This window comes from Haliotis cracherodii, unplaced genomic scaffold (assembly GCF_022045235.1).
Source record: "Haliotis cracherodii isolate W230 unplaced genomic scaffold, xgHalCrac1.p SCAF_1, whole genome shotgun sequence".
Classification (NCBI taxonomy): Eukaryota; Metazoa; Mollusca; class Gastropoda; order Lepetellida; family Haliotidae; genus Haliotis; species Haliotis cracherodii.
The window spans coordinates 50,366,879-50,390,993 of NW_027266264.1; the positions used below are offsets into that span (position 1 = coordinate 50,366,879).

At 38.1% G+C, this 24,115-nt stretch overlaps 1 protein-coding gene across 2 annotated transcripts in view; it reads left to right on the forward strand.

Annotated features, from left to right (window-relative positions):
* Window positions 1–24,115, forward strand: part of LOC139479023 (uncharacterized) — a 190,168-nt gene that overhangs the window by 75,345 nt on the left and 90,708 nt on the right. For both annotated transcript variants that reach the window (XM_071261760.1, XM_071261767.1), the window contains exon 7: window positions 21,248–21,388. In XM_071261760.1, coding sequence (XP_071117861.1) covers window positions 21,248–21,388 — 141 coding nt within the window. The remainder of the gene's footprint in view (window positions 1–21,247; window positions 21,389–24,115) is intronic.

Below are 24,115 nucleotides of genomic sequence, written 5' to 3' on the forward strand. Positions count from 1 at the left end.
CTTCCATGCTTTACTTATGATACAGCCAGAACCATACAATGGTACATTCTTATGGTAATGCAGGGGCGGATACAGCTTTTTTAAAAGGGAGGGTGCACAATTAAGATCTATTTATTGTCTTTGGTGGTAATTTATACAGAAATAAAGATTTTTTTCGAAATAAAAAGGGGGGGGGGGGGGGTGAGTGTGTGCGCATGTAAATCACTGACAAAAGATGTTTTATTATATTTTCGACAAATACGGAATTTGATCCACCAGTTCAATATCCAATATCTAGAAAAACAAAAAGAGTGTTTAGTCCAATGCCACCAGTAGTCCTTACATGCCACCAGTAGTCCTTACATGCCACCAGTAGTACTTACATGCCACCAGTAGTACTTACATGCCGCCAGTAGTACTTACATGCCGCCAGTAGTACTTACATGCCACCAGTAGTACTTACATGCCGCCAGTTATGCATGTTATCCTTCTGCCTTATATATGACAAACTTTTATCAAAGATAAAATAATAAATGTCAAGAAAGTGATACGGATGTGATTCGTTTTATTTTTTGACAAGTGTGTTATACTTTTACACCCTGAAATGCACAATAATACTCAATAAGAACATTGTAAATTATAACAAATAAAATGAGAACATGATATGTCATTAGAATTACATTATACATATATATATATAGGATATGCACACTAAGTGATTTACTGGTCAGTTGACACAGTCAAACAGAACCTGTGACTGCCACAAAAGGACAATGGATCACAAAATTCAGAATCTAATTTTATAGTTTATGTTCACTGTACAAATGCTGATAAACACAAACCTGTATAACTGTTGCATTATTTTATCTTGTGTCACTGGTATTCATTGACGTCTGCTCTATCAACAACTGTTTACCTGCCAAATTAAGACACCATTTTTTTACCAAGCAATAATATTGCTGACTGTGGCGTTCATTTACCTGTTCACTTATCAAACAAAGTCATCAGAAGAAGACAACAAACAAATAACTCGTAAAGAAAGGCATATTTCTATGTACAACATACATCTATAATTGTGTTGTAAGGTAAGTATGATCCATTTTTAGGGGAAATATGGTATTCCACTGACCCTAAGCTATAACTGTCTTAGTCTTGCTTGTAGGTCAATAAGGTGGAATTCGCACATACCTGGGGGTCGTTCTTGTCAATGAGGGAGTCCTTATACACTGTTGTAATGTCAAGAGTCAAGTGGCCGGTTGGTCCGTTGGTCATGTGTCCTGACAGATCAAGCCGACCCCATAGACCTCCACTCAGACACATGGAAGCTGTTTACACACCATAGTCATAAACTGCTACACAGACAGGTAGATCTGGTGGGTGAAGAGGGTTGTTGAAATATTGGCATTGTTGATGGCTCTATACCTGAGGTGCCCTACTCCACTCCTGACAGAATAGTGAGGCATACAATGTATATATGGAGGAGAAGTCAAGTAACATAGGTATCAGTAGTAAAAGGGGTTTGGGTACAGGGATATATCTGAACCTGCTCAGATTCAATATTCAATGTCATGTCTTCAGGGGATGTATCAAGTCCCAAATTCGAATAAAAGATTTCCCAATTAATGTCAATGTAGTTATGGCTAATGTTATGACTTTGTAGAAATGGCTTGTACTTCACTGATAACAGGACTTATAAAACAGAAGAGGCTTATATTCTTGTGTCATATGCCATTGCCTTGAATTTAGTGACAAAATACAATTTGAATATACCTCAGGATTTATGAAGATTTCAGAAAACAAACTGAAAGTGATAATGATGTTGTTTTCCAATATGCCATCCAAGAACACTTACCTGAGATCTTTGATTCTTCCCTGGGTCATCCCACTAAGTACTTGCTGCATTGTCCTCTTGTTAGGCAGGGTACATGTGCTCAAACAAGTTAAAAACATACAAATTTATGTACGTTGTCAGACAATACCCTTTTGGGGAAATAAAAAGATACCCAGTTGGTCCAGTAGGGATTGAAATAAATTTTTGTCATCAGGCTGAAGGGGGATTGAGAATTTACCACAACTACTGAGTAGGACCAGTAACCTACCTGGCTGATGTGCATTGCTGTGTTTGCACAGAAAATTACAGTTTGTCTGTGTTGACCATTTGGTTGCTCTCACATACCTCTGTCAAACATAATTCATTAAATCTGTGAAACTCAACCATCCATGAAGCAGTTTGCTTTTATGGCTGGTACAGGAGGCCCTGTAGTTTTAGGCATTGCAATTTGTATTAGGCATGCAAGAATCGTATGGTTATGGGTTCAAATCCTAGTTTGCTCTGATTATGATCCTTGATTTGTCAGCTCCAAACCCATGCTCGTAGCTTTTATAGAAGTTATACACTTCCAAGATGACACCACATTAAAGCTGACATGCCGTGATAAAGCTGAAATGCTTTTCAAAGCTGCATTAAATCCAACTCACATACTCACTACAAATGACAAATTAGTGTTACTTAATCCAATGATCATACCAGATTCATGACTACACGTACCAGATTCATCATGGATTAAATGGCAACTGTCTTTAAAAAAACAATTAAAAACTAAATATTCTCATAGCTTGACTAGATTATTACAGAAAGAGTACACTGCATGGTGCAAGCTCAGTGTAATGGTTCATTATATATTTGTTTTCTACAGAAGGGATAGCATACTGGAAGAAGAGTAGGACTAGCAGCAATAAATGTAGATTTAAGCAAACTTAGGTGATGTGGCTGAAATAGTGTTCTTCTGTTTGATCTTTGTGATGAAATAAAGACAAACAATGTTTCATAAAACACATAATCCCGAGCAAAGATGAACTGAAGCATGAATAGATCAGGTTACTGTTTTCATTTCTTCACAAATGTATCCATGACAGCATGTTTTTAATAAAGGAAGAACTGATAGAGAAATCACATTTATTTTCTTGCCTAACATGAGGGCTATCGTGTTTCTCTTTTGGTTATATACCCTGGGAACAGTTTGTTTTCCATCTTAATAGAAAATATTCTGTTCAAACCATTTTCTTCTCAGGGGAGTTCACCTTTTTTAACATATTTATGAACTGTGCTTGATAAGAATAACATAGCACATAGAGAATGAGAAACTAGTTCATAAGTGCTATTGGAGAAAGGAACAAGTATCAAAGATGAAAACTTTAGAAAAGAAATATTCCGTGTACAACAGCCATTGTTTTTTTCCCCGTTGTATCATCAGTTATTTTACTTGTTGTCTTGGGTTGCGACACAGGTGGCCTAGTCGTCTAAGGCAAATAGAATTCATTGTGCAAAACTGCGTCCCTTGCTAGAAATGGGGGTTCCAATCATGGTTCACATTCTTTATCTATGTTTTTCTGAGCACCATACTCATGTGTTTAACCAGATTGGTAGATGTCTAAGACCTACATCACTTTCCTCCCAAAAGTGACACACTGTGATGTGACTTAAAAACTGTTCAAAGCGGCATTAAACCCAACTCACTCTATCACTCACATTGTCTGATTCAGTAAGTTAACCCTCATCAACACTGGTTTGTCAGCACCATGTAAATGTGTTCATTTTTTTTCCAGTTCGTAGCATTGCCACATCTATTTTAATTATGGCGCGGGAAATATCATGTACATGCTGCAGTAGGAAGCATGATTCCCCAAACAAAAGAATCTCATACATAAACATTACATGCACTATAGCACAAACATTTGTCCACACGCTCCACTTTTGGGCTTGTATCCGAAGTACGCAGTGTGCATGACATCACAAAGCAAGCCCCATCCCATTGTGCACCTTCATTAACCAACCAGACTGGAGCATATTGAATCATGTAGCACGGTGATGCAAGTCTTCAAAGGTGCCCTAAGTTCCAAATCTTTGAAGTACATGTACCAATTGCATGCAGCACCCCGGAGAGCGGAAGATACTGGGTTTGATCCCCGGCCGTGTCATACCAAAAAAAAAGTTAAAAGATGGTACTTTTTGTTACCCTATCTGGCTCTCGGCATTAACAAGGACTGGTTGGCTCGGAGTTAGTATACTGTGTCTTAGTAGGGTATCCTTGCGGCATGGTATCTCAGTGGGGTAGAACTATAAAATCGGCATTAGTCCAAACAAGTACAAGCAGCCACGCACGCACGCAAGCAAGAATGCACACACATGCATGCACATCACTATATGAGTGCAATAATCGCAGTTGCAACGTAAAACCCCATTTTTCAACTCATCTATAGTAAATAGAAATGTTAGTTTATCAAATCTCATGACATGGACCCAGAAGAATGGAACTGTGTAAGTGCAAATACAATAAATATACAATACATTCATTATTTCTGGAAAGTTTGGAATATGTTCTTGCACCACCATGTATAATGGCTATGTGTTTATATGCAGTATTATGTTGTGAGGAAGTGACACTGTCACTCCAGCCAGCACCATCCATGACAGAATGACATATTCTGGTGAACCACTTGTAGATATATTAGGCATTAATAGTCCTAGTTTATATCTTGAATCTGACATCCATGCACAGGCTTCTTGTCATTGTACAGGCCACATACTTTTCTTGATAAGGATTATGTCTCAAAACGTGGCATTTGGCATGGTGACATCAAGTATTGTGCTTGATTAATATTTACCTGAAAGATTTTGATCAAGCTGATTCTACTGACCTGACAGTTCAGTTCTCAGGAAAGCATATTGCGTCATGCATTGTATCATGATATCACGCAGCATTCAAGACTGCTAATTGATTATGCGTAGGAGATTGTCATGACCTGTGTGATCTCATCGAAGATCAACAGTTCACACTATCAACCACTTGTTTGGCATTACATGTCACTATGACATTGCTGTAAAATACACTCATAAATTTGCTCGATCATTCAATGTCTCCCTCTCTCACTCTCTCACTAACTCTTTCATCCTCTTTCAATCTGACATCATTTACACTCTCACTTTCTTACATCTTTCTTTGTTGAAACATGCTGGAAAGAGGTACATGTATTCAGATTTCTTAGGGAAGCCTGAACAGTTGCGACCGCCTCCGTGGTCTAGTGGTAGAGTGTTTGCCCGGAGAGCGGAAGGTCCGGAGTTCAATCCCTGGCCGCATCATACCTAAAGACATTAAAAGATGGTACGTTGTTGTTACCCTGTCTGGCGCTTGGCATTAAGGGCCTAAAACAAGGACTGGAGTCAGTATGCTGTGTCAGAGTGGCGTATTCATGTTAAACTGCGGCATGGAATCTTAGTGAGCTAAGCACTATAAATCGGCATCAGTCCGGTCTAGTACAAGCAGCCACACACACACACACACACGCGCGTGCATGCACGTCGCTATATAAGTGCAATAATCTTAGACGCGACGTTAAACCCCATTTCACCTCACCTGAACAGTTGCAGGAATTTGAGGTGATGAGTTATCTCCTTCGTAATCAGTAAAAGGCAACTAACAGAATTGGGTGGTGAGGCTCGCTGACTTGGTTGATGCATGTCATCAATCCAAACTGCGTGGATCGCTGCTCATGATATTAATCACTGGATTGTCTGGTCCAGACTTGATTATTTACAGACCGCCATCATATAGTGCGGCGTTAAACAACAAACACACCAATCATCCATGGTAATCATGAAATTGGTTATAATATATGAGACAGAGGTGTCACAACATCTTTGGACCTGGCATAAAGTAAGCCTGTTTAGCCTTGCCATATACCTGGTCGGCTTGTCAACAATTGTTGCTGCTGCTAGTCATTTTGAACTGACTATTTACATATACCAATCCATGCCCTTTAGCATGTATCACACATTATTGATTTATATGGGTTGTATGTGTATATAAACTGTTAAATATATACTGTATTATTCTTTGTATTGGAACTGGAGGCCTTTAATGCACTAACATTCTTGTCCTGACTGCAGTGGTATGCACATGTAATGTTGGTGACTGTAATGTGAGACACAGCTATAATGTTGACCGCAATGTTAAACAACAATTTCAGTCCAACTTGCTCTGTCCACAAGTTGTGTGGTAATATTGTGAAATCAAATTATTTATACAATTTCATAAAAGTGCCATTTTTAAAGATTTAGATGAGTATATGATTTGGGGGCAAGTCAAAGACATGATATCTCACATGTACATTTGACAGGTTATCAAGTTTGTTTAAATTAGTTTTTTTGTCTAGATTTCTGCAACCAATACATTTTTCATGTCATATCCTATTTTTCCAGGGCTTTTAGATTAATCTATGACATTGAGATTTGATCTTCTTGCTGATCCATGAAGACATCTCCTAAATGTCAATATTTCAGTCAGTTAGGTTTAAAGAATTGAATCAACTTTGGACCAATGATGGAATATCTTTTTTTTCCTAAATCTTCTCAATGTAGATCTCTGATCTATACAAAACTAGGAACATAATTTATTAAGTAATTGAACTTAACAGTTGGCAAGTTGAGTTCTAAAAATACTTTATTTAAAAACTTCAACAATAATCATTATTCATAATTTAGAAGTATTTTACTCTTTATGACATATTTGCCCACAGTCACCAACTTTAACATATTCAATGAACCCCAAGTTTCACAGAAGAGGCCTGTCATTTCAACAGTGTATTGAAGTCTGGATGTAATATTAATGACAAGTGTAATATTTCCTCACATTCGTGAATACTCATGTACCCCTTACACTGACCCAGGCAAGAAATGGGGAACAAGTTTTCATTACCACCCTGTCTTTTAAAACAACAACCAAAACACATCATGAAAAATTGATCAGTAGCTCCAACTTGGGCACAGGTCCCTATAAGATGCCAAACTTCAACAGGAGCAGTGAACCAATATTTTGGCAAGGTTAATATTAACTCTTTGTTCTTATTCTATGTCAAAATAATAATTAATATTGCAGCAGGAGTGTAGCATTTCTTGACATAGGTCTCTAGACTGCCACAGGCTTCAGGAGGATCAGTGAACTGTGGAACAGATGCTCATCATAAAGTGTTAGCTCCCTATCTATTCAATGACTGAAGAAGGAGAATTAGAATGTAATATTTATGACTGTGGTGCCACAAGCCGTAGCAGCATGTCATAGGTCCCTAGGTGTGGATGGTTCAGGGCTAGTGGCTGCCCTTCTGACAGGTGGAGGAGGCTGACATAGGGAGTTGGGAGGGTATTCTTTTCTCCGTTTCTCTTTTCTTTCAATCAAAGAGGAGTGTTTGAATTTTTAATGAAATTGTTTCTGACACTTGGATCAGATTGTGTTGAATTTGTGTTCTCAATAAATGTTTATATTGTTGTAAATAAGGAGGAATCGTGTAGGGAAAATATTTTATGAAATTATTTATGCTTATTATTTGTATGTAATATTTTAATGAAAGAATGGAACTATTATTTATATTTACCTCTGGAATGATTCCTTTCAATATGGGATTAAAGCTTAAGCAAATATTGAGATCTTTATTCTGGCTGTGAATATTTTGGGTACAGTTGTTTTTTTGTGCTTTAAAAAATGCAGTTATTTTGATATACAGTATGTCCTTTTTGACAATTCCCCCTGATGTTTGTGAAATGTACCACACATTGTGTCATGACCTTTACATTTTCAGGCAAGACGGTTTTAGATTTTATGACGGTAAAGGTGAAAGATCAGCTGATGTTTTGAAAGGACCATGCCTGTTTAATGTCATGATTGCATAAGTCTGGCTAAGATTAAAGAGAATTAAAGAAAAAAATGAAGTCAAACTTAATGAAGGGTGCACTGCCATTTGACACAAGTTCACGTGTGCAGCAACCCTATTGTGAAACCAATGTCATTTAGTGTATCACTTGAAAGCCAATGCGTTTGGGAATATTGACTGCACTCATGTAAATATAGCACAAAGGTTACATATAGATGTATGGTGACAAGACTGTTTCTGGTCTATTACATGCTGTCATTGAACATGATTGTTGTCAGCCTAGTCACTTGCTGTCCGGATCTTTATCATCAGAATATATTTTCTTGTGTACTGTAGGCTTTTCCACATTTCACAAAGAGGGATCATTACAATTAGTTCTCTAATGTAACTACCTGGTAGCAGAATAATGTTTGCAGTCTTAACCGAAGTATTCCAGTTCAAGTTAAACTCCTGGGTATTTCCTCTGTGATTCTATTTGATACATAGGCAGCCTCTGTGGTCTAGTGATGGAGTGTCCTCCAGGAGAGCAAAAGGTCTAGGGTTAATTCCCGGCCACTTCATACCAAAAGACATTAAAAGATGGTACTTGTTGCTACCCTGCCTGGTGCTTGGCATTAAGGGGCTTAAAGAAGGAGTGTTCGGCTCGAGTGGGGTTTTCATGTTAACTGCGGCATGGGCTAGCACTATAAAATCGGCATTAGACCAGACTAGTACAAGCAGACACCACACCACACCACACCACACCACACCACACCACACTGTATAAGTGCAATGATCTTGAATGTGACATCAAACCCCATTTCACCTCACCTATCTGAAACATAGTAGAGCTTTGTTCACTTTCCCACATGGGTTCATTAAGGCCTATAAACCCATTCTTGGTGGCCCTCGGATTTTTGCAGGAATACTGCTGACAGAGACGTCATCACTAGCTCATTCCAGTTGAGAACAGACTGACTTTTACAATAATAATTTTAAAAAGTAAAATTTCAAAAACCCAACATCATTTGACATATGCTGTCAATCAATCAATAGATTTTATAGTATAATCGAGATTTGAGCTTGTTATCATTACCTTTTTTTCTATAAAGTATGAAGGATAAACGTGCATGTATTTTGTGTGGTCTACACACATTTATTTTCATGTGTTTGATGACAAAGCTGAAAAGTCTGCTCTCCATGGTCTGCAGTGTTGTGTTGCATTATGGGTAATCTTTCATGTCAGGCAAATGTTGCATTACAAGGGTATACAAGCGGGTAGATGTTGCCACGGGTTGTTCACTTCATCAGAAACTTTTGTTAAATGTGTGATTATCCTCCAACTGTCATGGGATCTTTATCATGGTGTTACGGAGATGGCTAGCATCTTGGCTTCAAAACGCACCGAGGTGAAACCTCTTTATGCTCAAGCACTGAAGCATGTTGGATAATATCTTTCTTTGAAGAAAGACTTTGCTATAGAGGCCATATTTCTACTCGTAACCTCAACGATAAATATGCTGATTTCACCTCCAAAACTGCTTTCCCTTAATGTACATAAGTTTTCACTGCACATTTGTGAGGGGGTCTTAAGTCATATTTTTGTGTGGTAGAATTTATTTGTTATTTTATGTACAGTGCTTGAAAATATTCTGTCAGGTATGAAACACCAGCCTAATAAATCTTTTCATTATTACCTGTGTAAATATCTACAACAGCCTTGTTAGAATGTTTGAAAGATGATTTAAATTATTTTTTTCCATAGATGAAAGAAAACATCCTCAAATGAATAATGCCAGAAATTGCTCAGTTATCTTTGACAGTTTTCCTCATCTTCAACACTATATGTGTTTGGAGATTTTGCAGCTTTTGTACATGTTAAGTTTATTTACCTGTGACAAATTATGTCAGAATATGATATTGAGATGGTGAGTTTATGTGCATGTATCATAATTCATGTTTATTACCATGTAAATGAACATATGAATGTGTTGCTTTGCAAAAAATGTAAATATTTGGGCATTTATTTACTAATTTATGATGAAGGAAGGTCATGGCACTGTATGCTAAACATTTGATTACTGTGAGCAAGGAACTGCTGTTGGCGGTGCACTTAATAAGTCTACATTGTGGTTTTAGATGATTTGTGACTGCCTGTGTGGTGTAGTGGATAGGGCATCTACCAGAGAGCTGAAGGTGGCCGGTTCGATCCACAGCTACATCATACCAAAAGATGGTATTTGTTACCTTGCCTGGAGCTTGGTATTAAGGGGATGAAACAAGGGCTGTACGGCAAGGAGTTAGTACACTGTGTCTTTGTATGGTGTCCAAGTTTAAGGGGGGTATGGTATCTCAGTGGGCTAGTATTAGTATGGTCTAGTCACTCTGCAACATGCACGCACTCACGCAGACAGACGTCTAAGATGACAAAATTGGCTGTAAAATTGCTTCTTTTGGGCACAACAGAAAGCTATGATTAACATCCCAGGTCCGATCTTGATTGCTTCTAAGTTTGTCAGCACCATACCTGTGCTCGTGTGTTTCACCAAAGTATTAAATGTCTAAGACATACGTTATTTGTTGCTTTTCTCCCACGTAAAGCTGACACGCTGTGATATAACTGGAAAATTGTTCAGAGTGGTATCAAACCCATCTCAACTCACTCACTCAAAATATAGCCTTTTTAGCTTCAGGTTCGGATTATCATTTTGTTTCAGTGATCCATGTGGCTTTTTTAAAATATTATGACAAAAGTACATTTCATCTTGAAAATTACTTTCATTTCCTCGAAAATGCTGATTTCAGTGCTAAGCACACTAGACTTCTTGAATGCCTCATACATATTGCAGCAGAACATTTTCTTTTTCAACACCAATTTGACCTGTTCATTCATAGAAATAATTCAGCCCATACCAAGAATGGAACAAACATGTCATTCACTACAGTGAACATATTTTGTACAGTGACTGGTTCTTGGTTGTACTTGCATTGCGTCACTGATATGTGTAAAGAGCTGTATTTTTCATGAAATTATGTGATGAATCTATTTTTTGTTTATAGTGCTTTTGTAATTGCTCTTTAAACATAGCTGCATGGTAATTAAAAATTTCACATTTAAATCAAAAATCAAAATTAAAAAAACTTGGCAAACTGATATTGCATAGTAACTAATCTCATATTTCCATCAACATGATTCTCTATTATTTCAGTTGGTGTCACACATGGGGGCAAATCGAAAACATGTCAAAATTAACTGTAATTTTCTTGAAATGCCAGGAAGAAGATAGCCTAAAGATGAGTGGGAGATCTCATTTCAGAAATTAAAAGTATTCAACTCAAACAATTATTTCTAGAATTGCCAGTGTGTCTGCATTTCCGCAAGTCTTTAATCACCACCTGTGCATTAAGGTGTCAGCTTGTCCTAGCATCCCTTTCATTCCCTCTCATTGTGCAGCATCTGCAAGTGGGTCGCTGGGCCAAGTCATCTTTGCTCAGAGCATGATCTTTCCCCTCACCTGTTGTCAAGCTTCACCTGTCGTTAAGTCCTCTCCTCCGATCTCTGGTTCCCCCAGGCTCCCGGAGAACATCCTGACAGGTTTCTCTCCCAAATCAGTGATCCCCATCCTTTTTCTTGGTCCTGATTAACCTGTCCTCTGATCCTTTGCTATACAGCTGTTGCACAAGCTTCTGTATGGGTTAAAAACTCCATTATCTGTATGAAAGGTTTGAATTAACATTTAAAGTTTTTTTTAAATTTTGGAATAAATTCAGATGAGTAGCATGTCATGATAGGGGACTAAGTTTGCTTTCAGACAAGATGCCACATGTTAGAGTAATTTGAATAATTGAATGTAAAATTTGAGTCTTTCAACAAATGATTTGGGAGATAAGGAACATTTTTATAACATGTGATTGTTTGATTTTTATAGACAGAAAGGAACTGAGAGCTTTATTTTTTAATTGGGAGGGGTTTTTTTTAAATCAAATAATTTTTTGGTGACACTTGGATCCTTACAAGGCTACTTTGTTTGGCACGTTTCATATGTGCCGGCTGTTGCACAAACTATCTATATAACAATAAGACATCAAGATCCATGTTGTTGAACAGAACACGGCAGCAGAAAGCTTCCATTATCTGATTAATTATCACTGTACCATCAGGGTAGGTAGACAATAGTAACTCACCCTAATCCAAGGCTACCCGCCTAATGCAAACTTATGCACAATATAGTTGTTTTCAATGCATTGATGAATATGATGAAGATGCAGGCCATAGAGAGGAGCTACTCAAGGATTCTTGTATCCTGAATACATCACCCCCAAACACTGAACACTTGTTATCAAACACTTCACCCGGAAAACATAACCCTGAGTCTCAGGACTTTACTCAGGGGCCAACACTATTCACAAAACTTCTACCACACAATACTGTGAACACTTCTACTTAAACACTACACTGTGAACACTTCTACTTAAACACCACCCTGTGAACACTTCTACCTGAACACCACACTGTGAACACTTCTACCTGAACACCACACTGTGAACACTTCTACCTGAACAAGACACTGTGAACACTTCTACCTGAACACCACACTGTGAACACTTTTACCTGAACACCACACTGTGAACACTTCTATCTGAACACCACACTGTGAACACTTCTATCTGAACACCACAGTGTGAACACTTCTATCTGAACACCACACTGTGAACATTTCTACCTGAACACCACACTGTGAACACTTTTACCTGAACACCACACTGTGAACACTTCTATCTGAACACCACACTGTGAACACTTCTATCTGAACACCACACTGTGAACACTTCTATCTGAACACCACACTGTGAACACTTCTACCTGAACACCACACTGTGAACACTTCTCCCTGAACACCACACAATGTACCTCACACCCCATTGTTTCCACACCAGATGCTAGAGGTCTGAGCTCCACACCAGCAAACCAGAGTATGTACCTCACACCCCATTGTTTCCACACCAGATGCTAGAGGTCTGAGCTCCACACCAGCAAACCAGAGTATGTACCTCACACCCCATTGTTTCCACACCAGATGCTAGAGGTCTGAGCTCCACACCAGCAAACCAGAGTATGTACCTCACACCCCATTGTTTCCACACCAGATGCTAGAGGTCTGAGCTCCACACCAGCAAACCAGAGTATTTACCTCACACCCCATTGTTTCCACACCAGATGCTAGAGGTCTGAGCTTCACACCAGCAAACCAGAGTATGTACCTCACACCCCATTGTTTCCACACCAGATGCTAGAGGTCTGAGCTCCACACCAGCAAACCAGAGTATGTACCTCACACCCCATTGTTTCCACACCAGATGCTAGAGGTCTGAGCTCCACACCAGCAAACCAGAGTATGTACCTCACACCCCATTGTTTCCACACCAGATGCTAGAGGTCTGAGCTCCACACCAGCAAACCAGAGTATGTACCTCACACCCCATTGTTTCCACACCAGATGCTAGAGGTCTGAGCTCCACACCAGCAAACCAGAGTATTTACCTCACACCCCATTGTTTCCACACCAGATGCTAGAGGTCTGAGCTTCACACCAGCAAACCAGAGTATGTACCTCACACCCCATTGTTTCCACACCAGAAGCTAGAGGTCTGAGCTCCACACCAGCAAACCAGAGTATGTACCTCACACCCCATTGTTTCCACACCAGAGGCTAGAGGTCTGAGCTTCACACCAGCAAACCAGAGTATGTACCTCACACCCCATTGTTTCCACACCAGAAGCTAGAGGTCTGAGCTCCACTCCAGCAAACCAGAGTATGTACCTCACACCCCATTGTTTCCACACCAGATGCTAGAGGTCTGAGCTCCACACCAGCAAACCAGAGTATGTACCTCACACCCCATTGTTTCCACACCAGAAGCTAGAGGTCTGAGCTCCACACCAGCAAACCAGAGTATGTACCTCACACCCCAGTCTCTTCACACCAGATGCTAGAGGTCTGAGCTCCACACCAGCAAACCAGAGTATGTACCTCACACCCCATTGTTTCCACACCAGATGCTAGAGGTCTGAGCTCCACACCAGCAAACCAGAGTATGTACCTCACACCCCATTGTTTCCACACCAGAAGCTAGAGGTTTGAGCCCCACCAAGCAAACCACACACCTCATTCACAAATGACCACTGTGACCCTTACTTAGCCATCATACCCACCCATCAAGTGACAGCCAGAAAAAACCACGCCCATACCCACTAGTCATAACAAGACTGCAATAATCAGATTCTGGATGCACAGCATCCCATTGAAAATATCACCAAGATCTATTTGAGATATGTTCAAGGCTACCCGTTGATGAATATTCTACAAACACTGTACTTGCTAGGATAGGTTGTCAAGCACAGTTAATTGTCATACAAATCCCAGACATTATTTATTCATGACCAGGAGGGAAAGTAAATTGTTTAAGATGTGTGAAATGGGATTCTCTTTTGTGATTCCTCCACTGGAAGTCAACCTTAACTTTCCCATAGTCATTGAAGCTGAACAACATTGTACTTCTTGCTGCCTTGTGACAATAGATGGGACTTTGTCAGAACACCAAATCTCAACACAGGCTTTCCAGGGGAAGCAAATCTCTTATATATTATTCAGTTTGATAATTGAGAAGAGAAGATTTATTGAATGAACATTTTGTGTAGTGACAGTTGCAGCATGGAAAACAAAATAATAGAACAAAACATAGATTTATAGAAATAATGTTAACATACATAACACAACAATTTGGAGAAACGGATTAACTACTTTGAACAAGACAAGTGGTTTTAAGATACAATGTAATGTCAGTTAGTTTGGAAAATATTTCAAACCTTCTAATTTAGAATATGTTTTCTCAGCATGTTGATCACTGTTAAATTCCAATGCACCTATGGTTCACCTCCTACCAATATCTGAGATGAGATTTAATGAGTGTTGACATGTTTGTTGTGAGCAGGGATCAGTCGATGATGAAATCAGAATCTCAATTAAAAGGTGGACAATTCAATAAGAGAGAGTGGAAGAGATGTTATCACATCTTTACAATGGAGATCATCTTATCTCATCTACTGGAGATCATAGATAAAAGTCTTAAAGGGACCACTTCATTGTGATAGGTCAAAGTGACCCAGAAGAATACTGATGCTAGGAACATCATTATTATAATACTACAGATAGTACACGAATTATCTCAGTCCTTGAAGCTTCCCTCCATCCCTTATTCAGCCTGACAGATCTTATCTAAAGGCAACAGGAGGAAGGTTTCAGGGGCATATTAATTCATTCTCCTACGGACAGTCAACACCTAGTTCATTCCCCTGTCCTAATCCAGAGCATATCATTGGATTGAATAAAAACAAGCAGTTGACCCCGCCCCTGAACTGAGGATAATTATTACACCAGGAGGCTACAGGTGAAATTTCACCCACATTTTCAATTTAATTTGGGGCTGTCACAAGGACAAGAAGATCCAACCCTTGACCCCCTTGACCTTAAGTTGTGCATTACATCACTGATGACCTTTGAGGCATCAGGTCAGACTCCCAGGCTCCCAGCATGCAACTGGTTCCCACGGAGAGAACTTCAAGGGATAACAAGAAGTGTAAATATCTTTCAATCTCATTCAAAAAGAGACAATGATGAAATAATAGCGTCCATGGGTAAATTGCCTTCTGTGGGCACTGATACCAGTTGTTAATGAGGAAGGGTTGTGATGGTGAGAAATGGGTGTATTGGGGAGGGAACTGTCCAAATAGAGGTACATTTCTGTGGATCAGTGGAAATTGATTACAATAGCAGGAAGAATGGCTACTTGTTGTTGATTGGATTTTCTGAATGGGATGAGCTACGGTGACTTTCTCTGTCCAGTTCTTTTCAGAAAATGTATCCAGGGATGTTAATGGAATTTGTTGGCCACTTGATTGTGTGATTTATTCCCAGGGGATTAAAGAAAAATCTCAATATTCGGCAGTTAAGTTTTTATATTTTATGGTGCATTTCATGAGAAGCTTTTTCATTTTGTATGGATTTCACTTAACACATGCGATAAATGGCCCTGGTGCCATAAAACGAATGGGGCAACAAACAATGTTGAGATGAGGAGGTAAACATAAAGAATCGTAACAAAAACTAATTTTAAAGTCTTCGCAGTACCATGCCATATCCAAGGTTCTGACGTACAAAGTGGAGATCAAAGAATGTTGATGTGGGATTGAAGTAAACACGTCAAGTCGATGGCTATCACTATTTCATTTATTATTATTCACCAAAAGCAATTGAAAATTGAATTTTTCATGTAAAAAGAATAAAAGGTGTGCATTTACTCTTGCATATTGTACTCACTGGTATAGAAGTGGATGGAAACAGTTAATTTGTGGAGGAAAATGCTAGGATAGTGGATAAATTGAGTTTTTCAAGGGGGTTGTTAGTGGTCTTTTGCCTTCAAGGGGATATGATGTTAAGTTGAGTTCAAGTGTTTCTCCCTTAGATTACCATGATGCCTTGGTCATCGATTTGAATCCCAAATTAGAAATTAGTTCCTTGATCTGTCGGCACCATACCCAGTAAGCATTGAATGACTTGTGTCTCTCTTCTTTCATGCTGTCATGTACATCAAACACTGCTGAAATTCACTCATTCAAGTGTTGTAACAGACATACACTGTGACTTTTGGAATAATATGTATACATGATATTTCTTCTAATACTTGAAAGTATGTCTCAATTTATAGTACAACTAATCCATCAGGATTGTCTGTGTGTTTGCATATAATATACACAACTAGTTAACCTACCAACCCCTGTTCGAAAGCAAGAAAAAAAATCTTTAAAAATTAAACCCTTGTGAAAAAATATTGACATGTTTTACATATTCTTAACAAAAATATGTCAATTAAACAAAAATATCTTGTCATGATCTCCAAATATTTATTTCATTTGAGGCAGTTTTGGACTAATTAGCAAGCTGAATAAATAAAGAGAAACAAAAGTTGAACTTCCCAGGGAGGGAAGCCCGTAGTTTGACAAATGTAGCAAGGAGATGTTTTCTTTCAGGAACTGTTTATGTTATGGCAAACCCCTAAGGTTTCCAAATGCTTTCCTGTCTGGATTGAAACCGGATACACTTTTGTCTCCAGAGCATTCAAGCCAAAGGGGAGGGATTCTGTGAGAAATTTTGTTCCGGTGTCTGTATTTTGGTTACCTTTCTGGTTGACCCCCAATCAGCTGATTGCTAACCCCTTGAACCTGTCAATTTCAAGAGCAATTTCACAGACTATGTGAAATGTATCATTTCCCAGGTTCATAGCATGACCTGATGTGTTTGTTTTAATGATTATCTTGTTGACAGGGAGATATGATAGGGGATTACTCTAATGATGTTTATAAAACTTTTTCCTTTCAAATTTTGCTGGTGAATATTTTACACGCTGTGAGACTTCCCTGGAGAGGTATGGGAAATTGCTCTTTACTGCAGATTTGTTTGAAGTTAAACAATTAGCTTTGTTGGGTATTAAGATGATAGTCTTGAGGTGTTTTATGAAATAGGCCCAGGCTGTACATGTGCTAAACATATGGCTGAAACACCATTGGGAACTATGAATTCTCTCCTGAATATACCAGTATTTTGGGACTATTTTGGTTCTCTATTAACCACACCCATTGGTAGGACATATTAATTATCAAAGATATTTTCTCTATGGGATTTACAAAAACTCAACAAACATAAGTAAATTAAATTACATAGAAAACTTTAATATTATCAAACAATAAGAGATGAATCACAAAAACGTAACTCAGTACACTTCATACTGATATGACAAAAATGTCAATCACAAATAATTCAAGTGATGATAAATTATTGTTATCATCGCTCATACAATATTTCATTATAATATTGCAAGAGCGATGATATTTGATGTTATGTTAATTTGGAGAAATTGAAAAAGGATATATATTACGTTATTTGATGTTGACGGTTTAAATAACTTTCAGGTTTCCTACTAATTACATGCGGGACAGGAAGTAGTGATATAATGACAGAGTAAACCTGCCAGACTGGTACTAGTCACAAAATGAAGCTTATACATGGACCATCTACTCGTGATGTCATTCAAAATATGAGTGTTTGTAGGTTTGTGATTATAATCTGGTGTAGTGTTACGCTATTGACACTGTGCCATTCAATAGGCTTTGTATTGTCACCGACACTCCTCCCAAATACAACCCCCCTCTGTTCAAGAATGCGAAGCTATGAAGGGGTGTCCCTCAGCACACCCTTTGTTTATCAAGGCACAATTGCCGATATCACAAGTTGATATTCAGGAGAAAAGACTTGCATCAGGTCAGCCGAAATTTGATAACACCTGTGTCAAGCATCTTGTTCCTTAGAAACTCAATTGTGAAGGTTAACATGAAATAGTACCCAATGAATATATTTGTTAAAATTGGGATCTCAAATCTTATGCTATGTCATAAGAGATTATATGTACACATTGAAATATGCTTACCCGTATAAATATTAGTTTCTGTTGGTATAAGCATGACAGTCAGCACTGTTTGATGGCTGTGGCCTTGTCTGTTTACCTTACATTATCATGGATTTGCAGAAAATGTGAAGTTTTAAAACCTTTTTTTATCACATTTCAGAAAGATTTGTTTCATGGTATGATTTATTAAATAGTTCTTGGAGACAGTTAAACAAAACTTTACTGACTGGTAGTAATGATTGGATAACTGGCAGTAAAGATCAGGGTAGTAACAGCAATGATTGCATAACTAGTAGTTATGACCCGGTAGTAACAGCAATGATTGCATAACTAGTAGTAATGATCAGGGTAGTAACAGCAATGATTGCATTACTAGTAGTTATGACCCGGGTAGTAACAGCAATGATTGGATAACTGACAGTAAAGATCAGGGTAGTAACAGCAATGATTGGATAACTAGTAGTTATGATCCGGGTAGTAACAGCAATGATTACATAACTAGTACTAATGATGAGGGTAGTAACAGCAATGATTGGATAACTGGCAGTAAAGATCAGGGTAGTAAGAGCAATGATTGCATAACTAGTAGTAATGATGAGGGTAGTAAGAGCAATGATTGGATAACTGGCAGTAAAGATCAGGGTAGTAACAGCAATGATTGGATAACTGGCAGTAAAGATCAGGGTAGTAACAGCAATGATTGGATAACTGGCAGTAAAGATCAGGGTAGTAAGAGCAATGATTGCATAACTAGTAGTAATGATGAGGGTAGTAAGAGCAATGATTGGATAACTGGCAGTAAAGATCAGGGTAGTAACAGCAATGATTGGATAACTGGCAGTAAAGATCAGGGTAGTAACAGCAATGATTGGATAACTGGCAGTAAAGATCAGGGTAGTAAGAGCAATGATTGCATAACTAGTAGTAATGATGAGGGTAGTAAGAGCAATGATTGGATAACTGGCAGTAAAGATCAGGGTAGTAACAGCAATGATTGGATAACTGGCAGTAAAGATCAGGGTAGTAACAGCAATGATTGGATAACTGGCAGTAAAGATCAGGGTAGTAAGAGCAATGATTGCATAACTAGTAGTAATGATGAGGGTAGTAAGAGCAATGATTGGATAACTGGCAGTAAAGATCAGGGTAGTAACAGCAATGACTAGATTAGTGGCAGACTTTGACACTACGTGAATGAAGCTATATGTGGGCAAAAAGTGGAACTTCAGAAAAAAACAGAGTCTAATGTGTCAGCTACCCAAACGCCATGGCATTATCGGAAATTACTTAACCAATTTACATGGTAGACTAATTGTTTAAGCTCCTGTAGTACCTCAGCTATGTGAAAGCTATGATAAGATAAGATAAGATAATATTTATTGCAGAATCGTTCCATTACGGGACAGATGCAATTTTAAGAGACAAAACATTATGATCAATATAAACATATATACAGACATACATAATTTACATTCCTGTAGACACAAACAAAATAATCAATATTATATATGTGATGATATTCTTTTTTATACATAAAATTGTCAACGGTTGATTATGGAGGGGTATTTATTGTTTGAAATTATAGATGTGGAAACAAATGCAGTTGATATTGACTGCTTCATTATTTGATAGGATGTATTGAAATAATTTATCTTCATGACTGTGGACATTTACATTTACATTTTGTCTAGATAATTTTCCAAAGAGTATATTTCTTTCTCGAGTGTGTTTAATACAGTGAAGTAAGTAATGTTTTTCGTTATCAATGATTGAACATGTAGAGCATAGCCTCTGATGTAGTGGGGTTGGTGGCTTTGTGTGTCTTCCAAGTTCAATATTTAATTTATGGTTACTTAATCTTAGTTTAGAAAAGTGAACTCGATATTTTTTTACTTTACAGTGACTGAGATAAGGTTCTAATTTTATTTCATTTTTAACTATCCTATATGTCCTAAGTTTGTTTCCTGTGCCTCTTGTTGTATTTACATCTTGGAGAGATTCCTTGAAGAGGGAGTTGAATTTAGATTTGATTGTCTCTTTAAATATCGGTGATAGGAAAGCTGAAATGCTCAAATTGTGTTTTCCTAAGAACAGATTTAGCTGGTAAACCCATCCTAATCGTTTTTTCACCAAATATGTACTTTCTGTAAAAGCGTTCTGAAGTATTATGTTTTTGGAAGAACAGACATGGTGATAAAAATTTGCTATTTTGATTAATACTGTGTAGATAAGGGGGTAGAGTCCTAGTTCAGCTCGGCTTGCCCAGTTATGTGTTGTTTTGTTGACACCTAATATGGATTTACAAAATTTGAGCTGCAGTTTTTCGGGGATAAATGAATCACAGTTGTTCAGTAGGATTGATTCTACACCCCAGATTTCACTATTATATAAAATTACTGGCTCGATTAGTGTCTTAAATAGTTTGCAAGCAAGAGCTATTGGTATATCTTGGTTAAAAATGGTGGACTGAAGCTTGTGGTAGGCCCCTAGGCCTTTTTTCAAGAGAGGTTTAGCGCTGTTTTTAAGTTTACCATTTGCTTCGAAGCGAATGTTCAGCAAGTCAGCAATATTCCAGCTATATCACAGCAGTTTGTAAATAATTGTCTGGACCAGGCACACCAGTGACTGAAAGCATGAGCAACGTTCAATGTTGTCAGGGTATGATGACACACAATCAGCCAGGTCACAGTGTCCAAACATTCCATCACCATTTTAGTTGGCTATTCTGACAAGCATGAAGCAATGAGGACCAGTTTTACACTGTAATCCTCAAGGGATATGTTGGTGAAATCTTTTGTTTGTATAGCAACATAGCCATACTTCTGGCTAGTTACCATCTATGCCATAATGTTTGCTTGCTAAGTTATTTTTGTAACACAAAAACAGACCTCCATGTTATGACCAAAATGACAAAATCCCATGCTAGTTTTCTTTTGGTGCCTCATATAGGATGTGAAACCCCACATCACTCTGTCATTCATGACTCAGCATCCACTCACAGGGTGGTGTTATTGGTTTGTATTGAATACATGTTCCATGAGTGATGTGTTCACCCTGCTTGTAGATGATGGTAGCGTCTTCATGTGGGGATACAGTCGGGCCTGTGGACACCGGCGCCATGATGTTCTACAGCCAGAGAGAGTTCTTGAAGGTCATCATGTCATCCAGGTAGCAGGAGGCGCCACCCACAGTATGGCTCTCACAGGTAGGTCACAATGGTTCTCATTGTTAGGTCATTGCTCTCAGAGGAAGAAACTGGCATTCACAGAGCACTTCCAGCTAGATCTACAGGCTACATACATATACATAAGTTTACATTGGGGAAACCTTACCAGCCAGTATTTTTGTCATTCCTATCATTTTAGCCAGGATTTCCTATTATTCTTATTTTACTGAACAAAATAATGTTAGAGATCCTGCATATCTTGGAGGATATTTTATTGTTCTTTTCTTGTTCAGTTTATATCAAACAAATGCATTGAAGATCAGGTGTTTCTCTTTGCAGCAAAAATAATGTCTTTATTCATTGTTGTAGAACTAATCATACCTATTCATCATGCTTATTGACATTGTTGGACTGGTGACATGCTGTTTACAGCGTTCCATCATCACACCACAGATGGGCTTTGATTCCCCACATGAGTTCAATGTGTGCATCTATTCTTGTTGCCTCCACAATTTTTTGCACTTTTGTTGCTCAGATCATGACAAGTTTGTGTTTCCTATTTAATTGTACACTTTAAGAAAACAAATGATCATAATTACTGTTATTATGTGATGGAAGGTATTTTTCGACATAGACACAAACATCCCCTAAACTGTAATTGGACATAAATAAAGATGTGTTTGTAATGGCTGTCAAGATTTTAAGCAAAATAAATGTGTTTGACTTGGTAATTTTTGCTTGACATCTGCCACATAAAAACAAGGAGTTTGAAAACAGCGTGTGTTTAAGATATATGTTAGACAGTATTTCACGATTACATTTGTCCTGTCACAACATATGCTTCTTAGTGTTACATGTGTCATGCGGGTTGTTATCTTACTTAAGCAGTCTCAAATAAACAGTCACTTGTTCCATACTGTGGTTCGTTGCTTTCAACAGCTGTTTAATATTTGGTTTCATTGATAACAAACAAATTTGTCTCCAATTTCTAGCACTGAAAATGATGGTGTGATGTAATATCCTTTATTGTCTATCAGCTGTCTGTAGCACAATTCACTTGTATCCAGTTGGTCCTCTGCATGAAGGTATCAAATGTTGTTGACCTGTTTTACGAGAAACCATTCCTGACATCTTGTTATATATATTCCTATCATATCTGAATGTCATTTTAAAGAATCTACTGAAGATTACTTCATGTTTTTTGGGCTGATTAACTTTTTCTCCAAGTGGTTTTTTTCTCTTGAAAATATTTGTTCTCAGGCACAATGGCATTGCATTTAGTTGTGCAGAGTTATCTCCCTTAGCCATGCAGGATCCACTTATCTTTGGTTCGATTCCTCAATTTATTCTGATTATGAACTGTGTTCTCTTGGCCTGTACAGGTGATGGGTTTCACCAATGTGGTAAATGTGTTTCATGTTTCATGTCTCCTCCATCATTACACTCACATGCCACCACACATCTATGTGTAAAGCATTGTTCAAGAAAGTGTAGGGACAAAATTGTTTTCTGGATTTCTAATAAAATGTTTGTCCCTTTCTTTGCATATCTTGCAGGAGTGACAGAAAAGTATATTGTACCCAAACAAAAGTTCCAGCTCTTCCACCCCCACCCAAAGCCCACAGGTTATTGGTCTGCTCATTGTATCCGTATTTCCCTAGAGGAAAGCAGTAATGTGTCAATTGTCAAATACATTATCTTGGTTTTGAAATCATAGGTGGCATGTTGTGTTGCTGTGCACTACTGTGTGTGTGTGTGTATATATATATATATATATATATATATATATATATATATATATATATATATATATATATATATATATATATATATATATATATATAGTAGGCTTGCATTAACAGACAGAGCATGATATAGAGCAGACAGCTAGGCATGACATAGAGCCGACAGAGCAGGATATAGAGCAGGATGAGTAGAGCAGACTTGGCATGATATAGAGCAGACAGCTAGGCATGACATAGAGCCGACAGAGCAGGATATAGAGCAGACAGAGCATGATATAGAGCAGACAGCTAGGCATGACATAGAGCAGACAGGGCATGATATAGAGCAGACAGAGCTTGATATAGAGCAGACAGAGCTTGATTTAGAGCAGACAACATGATGAGTACATCAGACAGAGCATGATATAGAGCAGACAGAGCATGATTTAGAGCAGACAGAGCATGATTTAGAGCAGACAATGTGTGTTGATCACATCCAGGTTAACTCATGTATGTACTGCTTTAGGTAACACAACTTTAACATTTTTTTTGCATCTAATATAACAGATGTGACATTTTCATAACATTAAGCAGGATATTGACTGACTCTGCAATACAGGCTAGCATCATCTGTTACACGAGTTACTGCATGTGATGTGTCACATTTCACCCACAAATGATTGCTAAATGAAACTGCATACTCAAATTGATTTCTTTAAAGCAAGATCCATATCTAGGAATGCTTCACTAATTATGCTCTGAGCATACAAGCTTTTGTGTAACTGCCCTCGGAGTTAACTGTCGTCACCTATGATTAAAGGTATAACTTCTCCTCTGCCCTTGAGTAATGAAGTTGTCGATTACGAATAGAAAGTTTAAATGACGATAAATAGCAGGTTGTAGTGTGGACCACCACAGGTTCAAAGGAATGTCCTTGGTTGTAGTAACTCGACACTGATGGTGATGTGGGGTATCGGGTGTAGGATGGGTGACTGACTATTACACTTGTCCTTGCCTTTTTCCTGCCAGTGCTCTTCATTAA